Source organism: Geospiza fortis, unplaced genomic scaffold (assembly GCF_000277835.1).
Source record: "Geospiza fortis unplaced genomic scaffold, GeoFor_1.0 scaffold282, whole genome shotgun sequence".
In the NCBI taxonomy this organism is placed as follows: Eukaryota; Metazoa; Chordata; class Aves; order Passeriformes; family Thraupidae; genus Geospiza; species Geospiza fortis.
The window spans coordinates 1,204,228-1,219,247 of record NW_005054424.1 but is presented as its reverse complement, the minus strand read 5'-3'; the positions used below and the strand labels follow the sequence as shown (position 1 = coordinate 1,219,247).

General features: G+C 40.2%; 1 protein-coding gene across 2 annotated transcripts in view; it reads left to right on the top strand.

Moving 5' to 3' along the window:
* UBE3C (ubiquitin protein ligase E3C) overlaps window positions 1-14,315 on the top strand; it is a 70,313-nt gene extending 55,998 nt beyond the window's left edge. Inside the window, exons 20-23 of one of the 2 annotated variants that reach the window (XM_005426763.2) lie at window positions 7,113-7,301; window positions 7,398-7,464; window positions 8,277-8,407; window positions 11,536-14,315. In XM_005426763.2, coding sequence (XP_005426820.1) covers window positions 7,113-7,301; window positions 7,398-7,464; window positions 8,277-8,407; window positions 11,536-11,706 — 558 coding nt within the window. In that variant the 3' untranslated portion in view covers window positions 11,707-14,315. The remainder of the gene's footprint in view (window positions 1-7,112; window positions 7,302-7,397; window positions 7,465-8,276; window positions 8,408-11,535) is intronic. The other variant, XM_031061718.1, reaches the window with a different exon arrangement.
* Window positions 14,316-15,020: the final 705 nt, after the last annotated feature.

The window sequence follows — 15,020 nt, the reverse complement described above, 5'->3', positions numbered from 1 at the left end:
TTTAAATAATAATGATAGTAAAGACCTTTTATTGTGAGATAAGCATTGTCTCCTTTATCTGTAATTTTCAAAGTAAGAGAGCCTGAAGTTTGATCAACCTCAATTTTTTTTATTACCCCCCACCCTTTTTTTTTAAGGGGTGAGATACCAGATTAGTCAGAGGGGATAAATGGTGTTAGTCCTTCTGAAAAGCAGTTACTTAGCTCCCCAAGTCTGAGTTTTTAAAGCAGTTGCACCATATAATTTGATTACAGCTTTTATTTGCTCTGTTGTGTCTACTAAAGATCACTCATAGTGGAAAATAAATGTCACTAGGGCTCTAAAAGCCTGCCTTAGTGTGCTAATGCAGGTAACCTCCTAGTAAAGTCTTCTGTCATGCCTCCTCTTTCAATTTTGAGGATTTAAAATTGAGGATTTCAAACTTACACTTGATTATGGCAAATAATAGGATGAAAAATGTAGATCTGACCACATTGTGATGAGCAGCAGCATCTGAATTCAGCCTCCTGTTGTGAGGCAGGAACCAGAGACTCCAGGAGGGGGTGAGCAGTGCTCTGGGTTTGCTGCTCAGGGGGCCAGGACTGTGCACATCTCCAGTGCAGCAGCACCACTGAGATGCACTAACCTGTCCTGGAAATTGGGAGTTGAATTCTCTGAGGCTGCATAAGTCATGGCAAGTCTGCTGGCCAGGACTTCTACTTGAATGGTGTCAGGCTTGGATTTTATCTTACTCTCCTGTCATTCCTTTCCTGTCATTGTAGAAGATCCTAAAATCTGGATTGGATTAAATTTTAAAATAGTACCCTCAGATTTGGGATTCCTAAAGCACACTAAAGGGGAGAGGCAACAGTTGACTGATATAAGTAACATTTAATATTAAACAGGTGCCATATGTAATTTTCCTCCCTCAATTACACTCCCTATATGAAAACATCTGACCTGCACTGTCTTTAGAAAAACACTCAAAAACTTGAGATAAAGATGTGATACAGATGTACCCAGAAGCACATTCTGAGTGCTCTGTGTGGCTGGTACTGAACTGAGCACCCAGAGGTTGGGTTCTAGGGAGCAGAGCACACCAAATGGCAGTTTCCAGTATAACCTGGGATTTTTAATACTGGGGGCAAAGTCTGAATTCTGCAACTATTTATTTAATTCTGCTTAAAGTAATAGCTTTGTTGGTCACAGCTAACACAAATCCAGTTTAGTATCTAACTAAATTGAGGGCTATGGCTGCTATTTTCAAGACTTATAATTCGTAGTTGTTTGGCATAACTTTAAAAGGAAGATTAATATATTAGTGAGTTACTGAGTAACAAGGTGAAATGTAAGTTAAAATAAATATTCTGATGCTGTTTTGCTGGCTTTATACTGTAACATTTTACCCACAAACTATGAGCCATCTTTTTATGAGGCTCACTGCCTGTTAGTGTAGTTCAACAGAACCCACTGGTTCCGTCTTCTGCCTTTCAATGCAACAAGTCTCTTTTTATACTTCATTTCATTACCTTAATAAACCTCATATGGATAAATACATTTTATCTGCTGTTTGACTTGTAACTATTGCATACTAATTGCTTGTGCCAAGGTAAGGCTAATTCACTTTGGGAAAAGAGCTTAATTTGCACTCCTTAGGTTGAATGTACATTATATGTAGTTTTCAGCTAAACAGCCACTTTAGTGTTTAATAAATTAGTGCCCAATAAATGCATCATAAATCTATCATTGTAAATAGCTCTGCTCATGGCAGTGTCCATCCACCAATTGTGACACAAAAGCATTATCTGCAATGAAAGACACATTCAAAAGGGGCTCTATTGCCTCTGTCAGTAGTAGAAGGTAGAAATTCTATTATCAGTGTATTGATTCCAATCCTGTAATGTGCTTTTAGACCCCATTAAACTATTGTCAAAGTGCATTCACCAGAAGCTGAAAAAGGTACTTAATAATTTGCACATTAGACCTGCTAATTAGGGGAGCTATGCCATCAACCTTATCTTCCAACCCCAAATAGCTTTTGATAAAGATCTATCTAATGCAGTGATACCAGCCCACATTTCAGCTGTTGGGTCCCCTGCAGAAAATGGTGGCCAGTAGCAAAGTCTCAGAGGAGGTCAGCCTGTGGTTACAGGTCTGTATATTGATTTAGGTTTTCCTTTTATCTTGTAGATGAGATGGGTATGAAAGGTCTGTAAGAATAAGGTTAGCAAATTCAAGAAAATACCTTCTCAGACCTTTCTCCCTCCCCTTCTTTCAGTGAGGAAAGCAAGTTTTGTGGATGTCCAGGGCAAGAGGGAGATGTAAATACTCATTCCTCTTCCTTCAGAAATGTTGGATGCTGTACTCAGAAACTCTGCTTGAGAATATCAGTCTCACACTGATACTTGAGAGTACATGGATCACAAGTTGAGTGTGATCAGAAGATTCCATAAATAAAGTGTAAAAGCACAAATCCACAGAGAAGCACTGTGATACATATGGCAGCAGTTTCTATGAAATCCATATCATACAGAACTTGGTTTTGGGACACCTTGGGCTTTTTAAGCAGGTGTGAATGCCATTGCTGTCACTGAAAATATGCTCACTCACCAAAGGGGAGTTCTTTGCTTTTAAATTTATTTTGGGGAAAATTTTGAAGCCTTAAAAAGAGTTTTGAAAGTTTTTGTCTTGACAACCTCTTTACTAGGATGTAGTGGCATAGCTGGATGATTTTAGAGGTTTTTCAGCAGCAAAGTAATTAAGCTGAGGCTGAGCCTTCTCAGGCAGACTCTTAACACTTACAGAAAATGCATTCTTAGGCATTCATATGCAATCTCCTACCTGGAACTCCTGCATGAACATCTGGTAGGCATATGACAGGGAAAGGGAAAAGAAACTTTATCGACTTCTTTTCAAAAGGGGGAAGAGCTGTAGGGGTGATGTAAACAAAAGTGATCAGAGCCCAAGAGAAAAGATTCTCATCTTGTAGGAATTCTTAAATATCTGTAAGAACTGTGTGCAATTGCACTGGACGTTCTGTGATTCTGTGAAGAGATAAAGTGTCTTATGTCTTCATATGGGATTTTTCTGTCCCCTTTTGGTATTTCCCCTTCATTTTGAAGATGCACTTAGTGAGTTGGGAATCAAATTTATCAGAATGATCTGAATACTTACCTAAAGGATATCTATGGTTTGATTGCCTTTAGTACATGCGATTTTGATGACAAACCAAGTTAAAATGCTTTTTGTTTGTTTAAACTTAGATCTGCAGAGTAGAAGCAGATGACACAGGGCTGTGGTTTCCTCATGTGGCCATCCCGGGTAACCTGGGTTATTGGCTTGCCCCATCTAGTGGCCAAGACTGGATGGATAAAATAAAAATGAAGCTGATGAAGTGTTTATGATCTATTAAGTTGTGTTGTGGCCTTTTTGAAAAGGAACTCTTCAACAATCATTCCTGACTTTTAGAATTAAGTGGGAATTCTACAATAGTTCCTTTAATGCCATGAAAACGCTGAGTGCATCTACCTTTACTTCAGTTTTATGTTTACCAAGTGTTACTGGTTTCTGTTTTACATTCTTCTTAGCCTTTTTGGCATAATTTATTTATTATTTGTGTTCTGTTATCCCTTTTGTTCTAGTCTGGGATGATAGTTTAACACAACAGTGGTAAAATTAACCTCACACTGACAAACTCTGAAAATGGATAGTTGGGTCTCTGGAAAACCCCAGGAAATGCCCTTAACTGAGTGCTGTACCTGTACTTGTGGCAATGCAGGGCTCTGGGGAGGAAGGGGAGCTACAGAAATGTTGCTGGATCAGAAATCAAGATTTACTACTTAAAAATATAGAAATGAAAGGAATAATAGGATTTAAAAACCAAAACAAAACAACTTTGTCCTGTTTTCTAAAAATAGCGGTCAGAGTGCAACACCTTTTTTTTTCTTTGTTTTGAAGGAAGAACTTTATGGGGAGAGAATAGGTTTTTATTATAGAATGAATGCAGCTTTCCTGACATGCCTAGAGCATTGTGGAGCCAGTGCTATTACAATGCAAATGTAAATTAATCTGTGTCCTGATTTCTGTTTGCTGGCCTGCAGGGAAGGTCAGACATTTTACTTCACCTAGTGCTGGGATGAATCTTAAAATACAGAAGTTTTCTAGAACACCCTGCCAGTAGTTCCCTTTGGCTATTTTAGGAAGGAGGTCAGTTCAAGCATCCTTTAGTGTAAATACTGAGCTCACAGAAATTGTTGTATGCACATGGAATGATATATATTCGTTTTTGTTGGTGTGTATATTCTTAAGAGATGCTTGATGAGTTAGGTGATACAAATATGCTTTAATGCATTTTAATGGCCTAATTCAGTGTGTCCATACCTCAGAGAGAAGGATTGTATTAAATGGTATCAGAAACCCAAGGGATTCTGCAAGAACCCAAGGGATTCAGAAACCCAAGTTCTGCAAAAGAAGTAGAGAAGGTTTGTAAGCAGGCAGATAGTGAAGTGTTAGTAATATTGAGGTCACAACACTGGTCTGTTCATGTGGAGCATCACTGGTTGCTCTGATCTCGTAAAGCTAAAGAGGACAAGAATTTGAGAAGTAAGAGAAAGCTTTCTGGTCTTGTTAGGCTTTGTAAAAGGTATTTTATAGGAGGAAATTAAAAGAGCTGTCTTTAGTTCCATGTTAAAGTTTCTGGGAAGATGAATGAAGTTGCTGCCCTTAAGTAATATCATGGATATATTTGAGGGGGAAGGAAAGAGCTGATTAGACTCTTCAACACTGAAATGAGGACAATAGGTATCAACAAACTTTACCCATTGGATTTGAAGTAAAAATTAGAATGTTTCATGTCAATAATTGGATTAATCTGATGATTAACTGTTCAGCAACAGTAGTAAAATTATTACAGTGGATGAAACACAGAGAGCTCAGCAGTGCAGGAGCCCCTCTTCATCAGCTGTTTCCACTGTGGTATGGAGTATGTCCCACACTTCTATTAATACTCCATCTGGACTTTACCAGTAAAAATACCCTCAGGCCAGCCAGTGGCCCCAGGCACTGGCCTGTACCCTCTGGAAATGGTCCCTGACTGTCCCAGGCCAGACACTGTGATGGATGGATCCCAGAGAGAGCCCTCCTGTGTCCCTGGTTCTTGTGGAAGGAACAAGATAATGTGTACAGGGTGTGAAATGGTGCCACCTACACTGACACCTTCCTTTTGCTTAATTCTTGCAGGAAGAGGGTTTAAGCATTATCAGTACCTGCACACAGACATGGTGGAATATTGATGAGTTTTTTTAATGTAGGAACTAACAAAAGGTAGAAGCTTGGAGCTGAAGGATTAAAGTGGGAAGTAAGACGTATTTTTAACACCTATTGTAATTCAGGTTGTGGTAGCTTACCAAAGAAAGTGGTAGATACACCATCACAGGATTGCACATCTCTAAAAATGTGCTCTAACTCATCTGTGGATTTATGGAGTTGAATACAGGAATCTCTAGACAGAATCCTCTGGCCTGTGTCATCTGGGAGGTCAGAATTCACAGATCTTAATGGTTTCTTTTGTCTTAAAGAGCTATGAATCAAGAAAAAGTCTGAATGCTGAAAAGCATTGTGAATTTTTAATCATACCATTTTGCACATTTTGCTTAGGACATGTACAGTTCACATTATTAGGTAGCATGTTAGAAAAGAAGCTCTTCATGTGTTTAATTCTGTGCTCTAAAGATGCCATTATTACCACATACTGAAGTGCACTGTTGGTTTAAATGAAGAAATTGCTGACTCCAGAGTGTAGGAAAAAACCAACAGTTTTTGGAAGAGTTCAGAAGGTGATGGTATTACGGCATTTTTAGGTTTTTGTAATTCTTCTCTTAAGTACTCTAATAATACCTTCCAATTGAGCTGCTGCTTAGCTGAATTAACCTCATGTAGTAAAGAGTAGAATATGTGAAGGCCTATAGTGTTCTAATAACAGCTGTCTTTGAACCTGGCTTATATCTTAATGCAAGTACAGCATCTTTAGTTTTGGGGTTTTTCTTTAAAAATTCTCCCATACTGAGGTACCTTGGTGTACTTGAAGGACAAAAGTTGAGCTTCCTAGTAGAAAAACAATACTTCGACTTGATTTGTGTTGTTGGGTTTTTTTTTTACTTTCATTGAATATACTGACTGTGTATAACAGTACATTTTCCACAGGATGAATTGTGAATGCTGAGCTGGGAATTTTGACTCAGTGGTAATGCGGTGTTCAGCTGGGTTTCGGGGTGTCCCCAGTGGGCTGCAATGGATCCGGATAGCTCAGTCCTGCCTGGCACAGGCTGTCCACCTGTCTGAGTTCCCAAGCAGTTCTTAGCCTCAGGCAGCCTTAGCAAGCTTAGGTGATATCAGCTCTTTAGTGATTATCAGCTCATTGTGATTTTAGCTCTTTGCTTGCTAGGTGCCAGTAGGCAGATGCAGGGAGAGAGAGGAGAAGGCTGTATGAGGTTCCACAGCGATGTCTTTATTGAATCTTCTGCGAAGGTTCTCAGTGACAGCTCTTCTCCCGAGCTGGGCAAAAGTAGGGGTTTTTATAGGATACAAGGATTTAGAAATTGTCCAGTAGTAAGGGTCAAAGGAAAGTGGCCTGTAGTCTTACAAAGAGATAAGCAAGGGTCCGAAGGCAGAAGAGAGGGGCTTCTAAGGTCCAGTCATTGTGACTCAGCATTTCCTATCCTAGGCTGCTGACCGCCAGGGAGCCCTTGCAGGCTCTGGGCCTGCTACACAGCGGCCATTGCTTTACCATAATGTGACCCTGCAGAATTCACCAGCAGCAGCTAGGGAGGAGCCCAGCCTGTCAAGCACATCTTGCCTAATCCAGCTTTCTGATGATAAACCATGGGGCTGTGTGATGAGCTGCATTGGCAGCTGGAGGTCTGGGTGCACAGAATGTGTTCTTACACATAACCAGAGAAAACAGCTTCCTTTGTAACTCCTCCTAATCTTCTATCTTCTTAGAGGTAAATATTCCTGAATGTGTCGTAGCCATCTTCAAACGGATACATCACTGACTAGAATGTTTTGCAGCCCCATTTCACAGTTAGGGCACAGAAGTGCAGTTTGCCAGGTGATGAGAATGGCTGTGTTTGTAGGTGGTTGAGCTGAAGCCAGGTGGGAAGGACATCCCCGTCACCAGCGCCAACCGGATCGCGTACATCCACCTGGTGGCGGACTACCGGCTGAACAAACAGATCCGCCAGCACTGCCTGGCCTTCCGCCAGGGGCTGGCCAACGTGGTCAACCTCGAGTGGCTTCGCATGTTTGACCAGCAGGAAATACAGGTACTGTGCTTAAAGCTGCACAGAGCAACTGCCCCTAACAGAAATAACTGCTGATTTCTGCCTCTAATGTAACGGTCTCATTTCCTTTGCTGTTAGGTTCTGACTTCGGGTGCACAAGTTCCTATTAGTTTGGATGACCTTAAATCTTTCACAAACTATTCAGGTAAGCATATTTTGTTTAAGTAAAAAAATTTGTTATGACTGACTTGGAAATAACTGAACTTGCTTTTCATTCTGTCTTTTAAGAAAAAGTTGCAGGGTCATTCTTGTTACCTTTGGCCAAATTCAGAAAATTGGCTAAAATTACAACCCAGTGTTATAAATGGTGGGAAATTGAGATACACAGTTTATTTTTTTTCACATGCTTAAATGCAAGTTTATAGCCAGATAATTTGAGGGAATTTATTTTCTAAATTAAAATTAGACTGTGTCTGAAAATAAGTCTGCAAATTACTTTGGGATAGTAATTTCTACTACCTCATTTAGATACTTACCATTTCTCAGACAGTCTGAAGCGAGATCATATATTTTCCTTGTGAAAAATGCAAGGTATCTTACTTCATTTGTCCCCTGCATTCATCATTAATGTAATCAAAAAGTAGCTACCAAATCATCAGTTCACATCTGGGCTTACCTCAGGGTAAGCGGATTAATCAGTAACATCCTGGGTCTTGCAGATTTTGCACACTCTTGGAGTGAAAGGCAGTAATCTGAAGTTACTAGCTAAATACTAAACTAAATAAAATGAAATTAAAATAGGCTTCAGTGAAGAAAACTGCATTTAAGAAGCTGAGGGATAAAGTAGCCATAGGTAAGCAATGAAACTGAAATTGCAGTGATGACAGAAGTTAACAATACAAGCCTGCTGGCTATATTATTTTCCCCAAACCTTCAAGATTTCATATGCTAGGTTTACTGAAGAATTTATCTTAAATAGAGCTATTCTAGCTGTAAATCATTTAAATCTCATTGTAGGTGGCTACACAGCAGACCATCCTGTAATTAAAATATTTTGGAGGGTTGTAGAAAGCTTCACCGATGAAGAGAAACGCAAACTACTCAAATTTGTAACGAGCTGTTCTCGACCACCACTTCTGGGGTTTAAGGTATGTCCTCTGACTTCCTGGCAAGCTTTTAGAAATGCTGCAGATGTTGGTCCAAGTTTTTCTTGTCTAGGAATCTACAATTTGAGAATACGTGTCCATGACTACAGAAACAGCTTCAGTGTTTGCATTTGCATGTATAATAAGCACAGTTTTAAAATATGTAATGAAGTGTTCTTTTGCTTTCTATTTTAACTGTGAAATTTGATAAGCCTGCAAATCAGTGATTAGAGCACTTGCTGTGTGTGATGGAAGGTCCTTGCTGCCATTTCATGTTGTGCAGGAGAGTTGCTACCAGTTTCAAGCAACAGGTCGAGTTAAGCCTAGTGTCGTCTAAGTCAGGCAAAAGAGAAGTTAGGATATAAAAGCAGTTATTAAATTTGAGCCTCTTAAATTAACCGTTTGAAGCAGGACATGTATTTTCTTCTAATTGCCATTTATCTGCTTATAGCTCACATCCCATTACTCTTAGCAGCAAAATATTCAGCTGCAGTCTCCAGATTGCTATTTACAGGGAAGCTTAAGTATCAAAACCTGCTGTATTGCTGATAAAACTAAAGAGAGGCCAAGGCAAGGTGAAGACATTTTGAAACGAAATTCTGGGGTTGTTCTACCCATGAATTTCAGTGGACTGCAAAATTTTGGCTAAGAACCAGCCATCACATAATTTTCTCTAAAATGTGGGAACATTCAGTGCTGTGTGGTGGTGTTACCATGTGGATGGATGGGCAACATCCTCCATCTTCAGTATCTGTAATCCATACCTCAGCTACACTCCTTTTATAGATACCTAGGATTGGAGCTGGCACTTTCAGTTGATAATTGGTCTGACTGTTCTGTAGGTCAGCTTCAGGATAAAATGAGTCATGTCTCAGACTCCCCAAAACATGCTAACCAGATCCCCTTTAACAGTAAAGAGTGTCCATAGATAGGGGTATGGAGACAATGGACATGGCTTTTGAATCACATGAATCCTGTCTCTGGTATTTGTCTATTGATTTATGTGATTCCTTATTTAAAAGTCTGCAGGCTTTTCTCCTAAACCCCCCAAGTCCATGTAAATATCACTGTGCAGTACTCCAGCAATGAATAGGATTTTACAGGACAGCAGGAAGAGCAATTGGAAAACTCTGGGATGAGACCAAGATAGAACAGTGCACATCAGTCACATGAGGAAGGGAGAATTGGGAAACAGCTGGGGAAACCAAGTAAGCAGAAGTTCCCATTTGTTGTCATCCTCTTTAATTACAAGGGGAGAGGAGGAAATGCAGATGTAGGTACCCAGCTTGGAGGTATCCGGTGTGACATTTGAAGAGATGGAGGAAGTGAATCAAAAGTCTAAAAATAATAAGGCTGACAGTGACACACTCGAAAGAAAAGCTAAATGTGGAAAGCTACAGTTTGTGTGTTCACTTGGGAGATGGGCCACAAACTGCCTGTAGCAGACATGGCTAGGAAAAATGAAAATTAGTCACCAGATTTTCAGCATGAAAGCAGTAAGTTAAAAGATGAATTCACTGTACAAGGGGCTTGCATGCTCAGCCACATGCAGCAGTGTTGGCAGAGGAAAGCAGCTGAAAGGGCATTGAAGCTTCTCTGCTGGGCAGCTCTGAGTGCGACCTTGGCAGTGGTGGCTGCAGCAGGACCTGTGAACAGGGATTTGCCTCCAAACCAGAGGCTTGCCAGGAAAGGCAGTGGGTGAATGTGTTGTCATCAGCAGGGAAGCATTTCTAGCCCCTGACAGTGCATTGTTTGGAGCTTGGAAGGTGCAGAGTGTGAAGCCACAGGAGTGCTGAGTATTGCCAGCCAAGTAAACATGAGAACGTGTTTATGTTGATGGGAGACATGAAGACAAACCATCTTCAAAATCTGTTTGCACTTCTAGTGTGTGTGCTGTATTTTTCTGGGAGAAACACAATTTCTGGTTCTTATTCTGAAGTTTTCTGTGTATTTCTGGTTCCCACTCTGAAGTTTTCTATGTATGCATTATATTGTGGGACCAGAATGTTTTCTTTAAGTCAGTGCATGTTAATTTAAGATTAGGAAATGTCTTGACAGTCATAGCTTATAGATAACATAGTCTAGCTTTGCATCATTTAAAAATGTTCAACTTTCATTGCCAGAGTCAAGTTCAGAATAACATTTACTAAAGCTAATTAAAGTTTAATAAGTTTAGTAAATGTGATTGTTACAGATTAAAAAGAAAATCATTAAAGTATGGTTGAAAATTGTTAAGTTCCAATCAGGTCACATAATAAATTGATGATACTTTTCCCTTCCAAACTATTGCAGTTTCCCGCTGTACAGTATTTAATTATGCAACAAATGGTGCCCTTGGCATGACATATCAATTTAGAACTCTATTTTTCCATTTTTAAAGCTAGAGTAGGGGAATTCAATTAGCATTTTGAAAGGAACACTAAAAATGCAACATTTTAGCCATGAAATACTTTTAAGGCCTCCATTTGAGCAATAATTTAGCTTAGAATCTCATTGACCTTTTGCCTTTGAAGCTGGTTTTTTTTTCCAGTTTCTGAAATCAGAACTTTTTTACCTCAGGCAAGCTTTTGATAAAATGGATACTGTGTTGCCAGCAAAAGCAGTGATTTGGAGGTAACAAATAAATATATTTTTCACTATACTACTTTTTGGAAGGTGATAAATGGGATATTATTAAACCAATTAAATACTACATGCAAAATGTCTTTAAAGTGTGTTCTTCAGATCAGTAGTTAATGCATCAAAGAACAATCAGGGTTTGACAAATTTTTATCATTACAGGCTCACTATGGACATTGATATTGTTTGTGTAGCACTGCAAATTTGTACCATAGACTGTATGAACAATAACAAGTCATTGTATTTTCCTTTGAATCACATAAATTGCTTTGTGTGTTCCAAATGAGTGGATCTTGCTGGGACAAGGCAGAGAGAGACACAACACAATTCAAGAGTGGTTTTGGTGGTATGAGGAATGAAAGAAATGCCACTTGAGTGTCATTGTGACAGGTTTTCATCCAGTGATTTACTTTCTTTGTAGAAATGTGTGCTAGCTGCTACAGGGTAGGTGTGGCTTGTATACCTTTTTTTTTTCATACGTGGTTGTTTTTTGTTTTGGTTGCATCTTCCAGGAGTTATATCCTGCATTTTGCATTCACAATGGAGGATCAGATTTAGACAGGCTGCCTACTGCCAGTACCTGCATGAACTTGCTGAAGCTTCCTGAGTTTTATGACGAGAACCTGATGCGAAGCAAGCTCCTCTATGCCATTGAATGTGCTGCTGGATTTGAACTCAGCTGAGTCCAACCCATGCTTATGTGGATGACCTGCAGAAGAACGAACCAGTGCCTACTCTATAAGCAGCACCCATACCCGAGCAGTTTTAAGGGAATTCTGTCTACATTTCTGCAGCTCTTATGTCTTACCAAATGCCCTCGAATAGGTTTCATTTCTAAACACGATTTCTTAGTTAGCTTCCATTACTGAATATTGCATTGACACTGCTTTATGACTGAAAACAATGAATGCTGTGTGCAGCGTGGCTGATTTCTGTGTTTATGTGGAGAAAGAGCACATTTAAAGAACAGTGACATCTCAGTGAAATTAACCAAAGATGAAGCTTTGGCTTTGTGCTGTTCAAACATAAATAATTTTGCAAACTGGCAATAAAGTTGTGTACTGTGCGGTGCATTAGGATGAGACAGGGCTAACATCCTGTAATTAATCTTGTAGAAGGAAGGCAAGCAGATGTTTGCAGATATCCCAGAACTGAGAGGATGAAAATGCTCATTTCTGACAACCTAACATTGTAACTTATATTGTAGAGTTGTTTACAAATCATGGAGAGATGGGCAATCACCAACCATGTGAAATTCAACCAGGGCAAGTGCTGGGTTCTGCTCCTGGGACTGGCTGTGTGGACAGACTGGGGAATGAGAGGCTGGAGAGCAGCTGTGGAAAGGGACCTTGGGGTCCTGCTTGATGGCAAGTTGAACCTGAGCCAGCAGTGCCCTGGCAGCCAGGAGGGCCAGCCCTGTCCTGGGGACATCAGGGTCAGCATTGCCAGCTGGGCAAGGGAGGGGATTGTCCCACTCTGCTCTGGGCTGGGGCAGCGTCACCTCGAGTGCTGGGGGCAGTTTTTGATGCCACAATATAAAGACATTGAGCCTTTAGAGAGCATCCAGAGGAGGCCATGAGGGTGGTGAGAGGCCTGGAGGGGAAGCTGTGTGAGGAGTGGCTGAGGTCACTTGGTCTGTTCAGCCTGGAGGAGACTGAGGGGAGACCTCACTGCAGTAACAGCTCCTCGTGAGGGGAAGAGGAGAGGCAGGCACTGATCTCTGCTCTGTGTGACAGTGATGAGACCTGAGGAAACAGCATGGAACTGGACTGGGGAAGGTTCAGGTTGGGTATCATGAAATGGTTTCTCACCCAGAGGGTGGTTGGGCTCTGGAACAGGCTCCCCAGGACAGTGGTCACAGCCCCAGGTCTGCCAGAGTTCAAGAAGCATTTGAACAATGCTCTCAGACACTTGTGACTTTTGGGGTGACCTGTGCAGGACCAGGAGTTGGACTGGATGATCCTGATCGACCCCTTCCAACTCAGCATAGTCCATGATGCTATGACAGTTGTTGCAAAACTGATTTTGTTTCATATTACCTTCCCTCAAGATGGTAGACACTGAGATAAAATGGGTGTAATATTCCATTTGTGCTTTCTGAAACACTTTGAAGAAAACGGACTTGCATTATTTTAAGTTCAACCTTTGCTGCATCATTATCACTTGGACACTGTTCTGAATGGATGTGACTTTCCAGGTTTTCTCTGTCCTGTTCTGTCTTGTGCCTGTACAGGTTTGTTGATTGGTTGGTTGGTTTTAAATGAATCAGTCTCCTATTGCATACAGTACATATAGAAATCACCACTTTGGAAAAATATACATGTAATAATTATTAAAGTTATTTGAACCAAAGTTATCAGGCTTTATCTTTTATATTTGAAGCCTGTGGTGTTCACATTCCTTTTCCCTATCATTTCTTTCCATCTTAAATGCCATATCTGTGCCGTAGACACTAAACAAATTAACTTTTTTTTTTGTGATTAAACAGCTTTTATATTCATTTCCCTGCAGTATTTCTGCTGAGAAAAGTAAGTGGGAATATGCTGCTTAATGTAATTTGTTATCTGGGGAGAAAATTGCTTTCACATGGAAGGAGCTGATCCTCTAACAGTAGGCACATCGTAGGGTTTCGTATGCAAACTCCAGGGAGTTTAGAAAAGGAATTATAGTTCAGACTATAAGATTCATCAGTCCATCCCTCTGAACTTTACTTTTATATTTTAAATCATCAAAAATTACAATCAAATTTGTATTCATCTCTTATGCAAAAAAAAATATTTTGCTGTTACTGGAAACTCTGCTGGATTTCCTATTTAATAAGCAGTAACCAGCAATATCCTTTTAAATGTGGGGAAACTGAGTGGTTTTAAGATGTTTACTAGTAACCATATAAAAATGTATAATTTCTTAATTTGGGTAATAAATGAAGTGTTAAAATACTATTTGTAGTCTTGATGTACAGAAATAAAATGATTGGTTTTCTTTTTGGTTTTGCTTTAGGCTTTTTATTTATGTTAAATGTTACATGCTCAACCTATTCTTTATCCCAAATTCTTTTCTTGTATATTTTTCTACATAAATTATGAAACTTGTAAAGAAGTTGAAGAGATCAGTAATAGTGAAACTGCCTCCTCCTAATTGCAAAACCTGAACACTTCTTTTAGATAGCATTATTTATTTTAGAACCTAATGCTTTAAATATTTTGAAATTATTTTTCAATTCCATTATTTTGCTACATTGAGTAGTGTTGTATCTGTATTTTGTAAAATTAAATTAAATTTTTCTATTAAATATTTGTATTTTGAAGATTGTGTTGGAGTCATGCCAAGTACTGGTGACTGGTACTGTCCACTTTGTGCTTTTGAAAAGGAGCCAGTGTCCACTATTGCTGTCTGTGGCCAGGAGAGCAGCAGGGCTGCCACAGGGAGGGTAGGCTGGGGGAAGTGTGACTGCACAGAGCTGTAATTGCAGTGATCTCAGAGCTGCAGAAACCTCCAGGAGAGAACTTGAGTTTGCTGGCAGTACTCTGATGTTTTATTTCTTTGTTCTGCAGCACTCAGTGGTGTTTGTGTCCTGTAGATGGTGTGACACTGGCACAGGCAGGGCATCAGAGCAGTTGTGTTTCACTGTGCACAGGCTGCAGGTCTGTGCAGCTTCACCACCTTCAGATCCAGGCTGCACTGAGAGCACAGTGAGGCTTTCCTTGGCAGCCAGTGCTTGCAGCTCTGCCAGCTGCTCTCAGACAGGCAGGATGAAGCACGAGTCCTGCTTTTCAATGATCTGTTGCTGGGTATTTTAAGGAACAGGAGGTAAAGGTGTGAGAGGTAACAGGCATGTCCTGGGGAGCAGGGGGGGTAGAAATGATCTCTTGTAGCACTTACATAGCAAGAATTGTTTCTATGTGAAACTGGATTTTCTGGATTTTAAAAGAAGACCAAACTGGCCCCCAGTGGTCATGCTCCCAGGGTTGAGGTAGGCAGAGGCAGGCTTGCATGC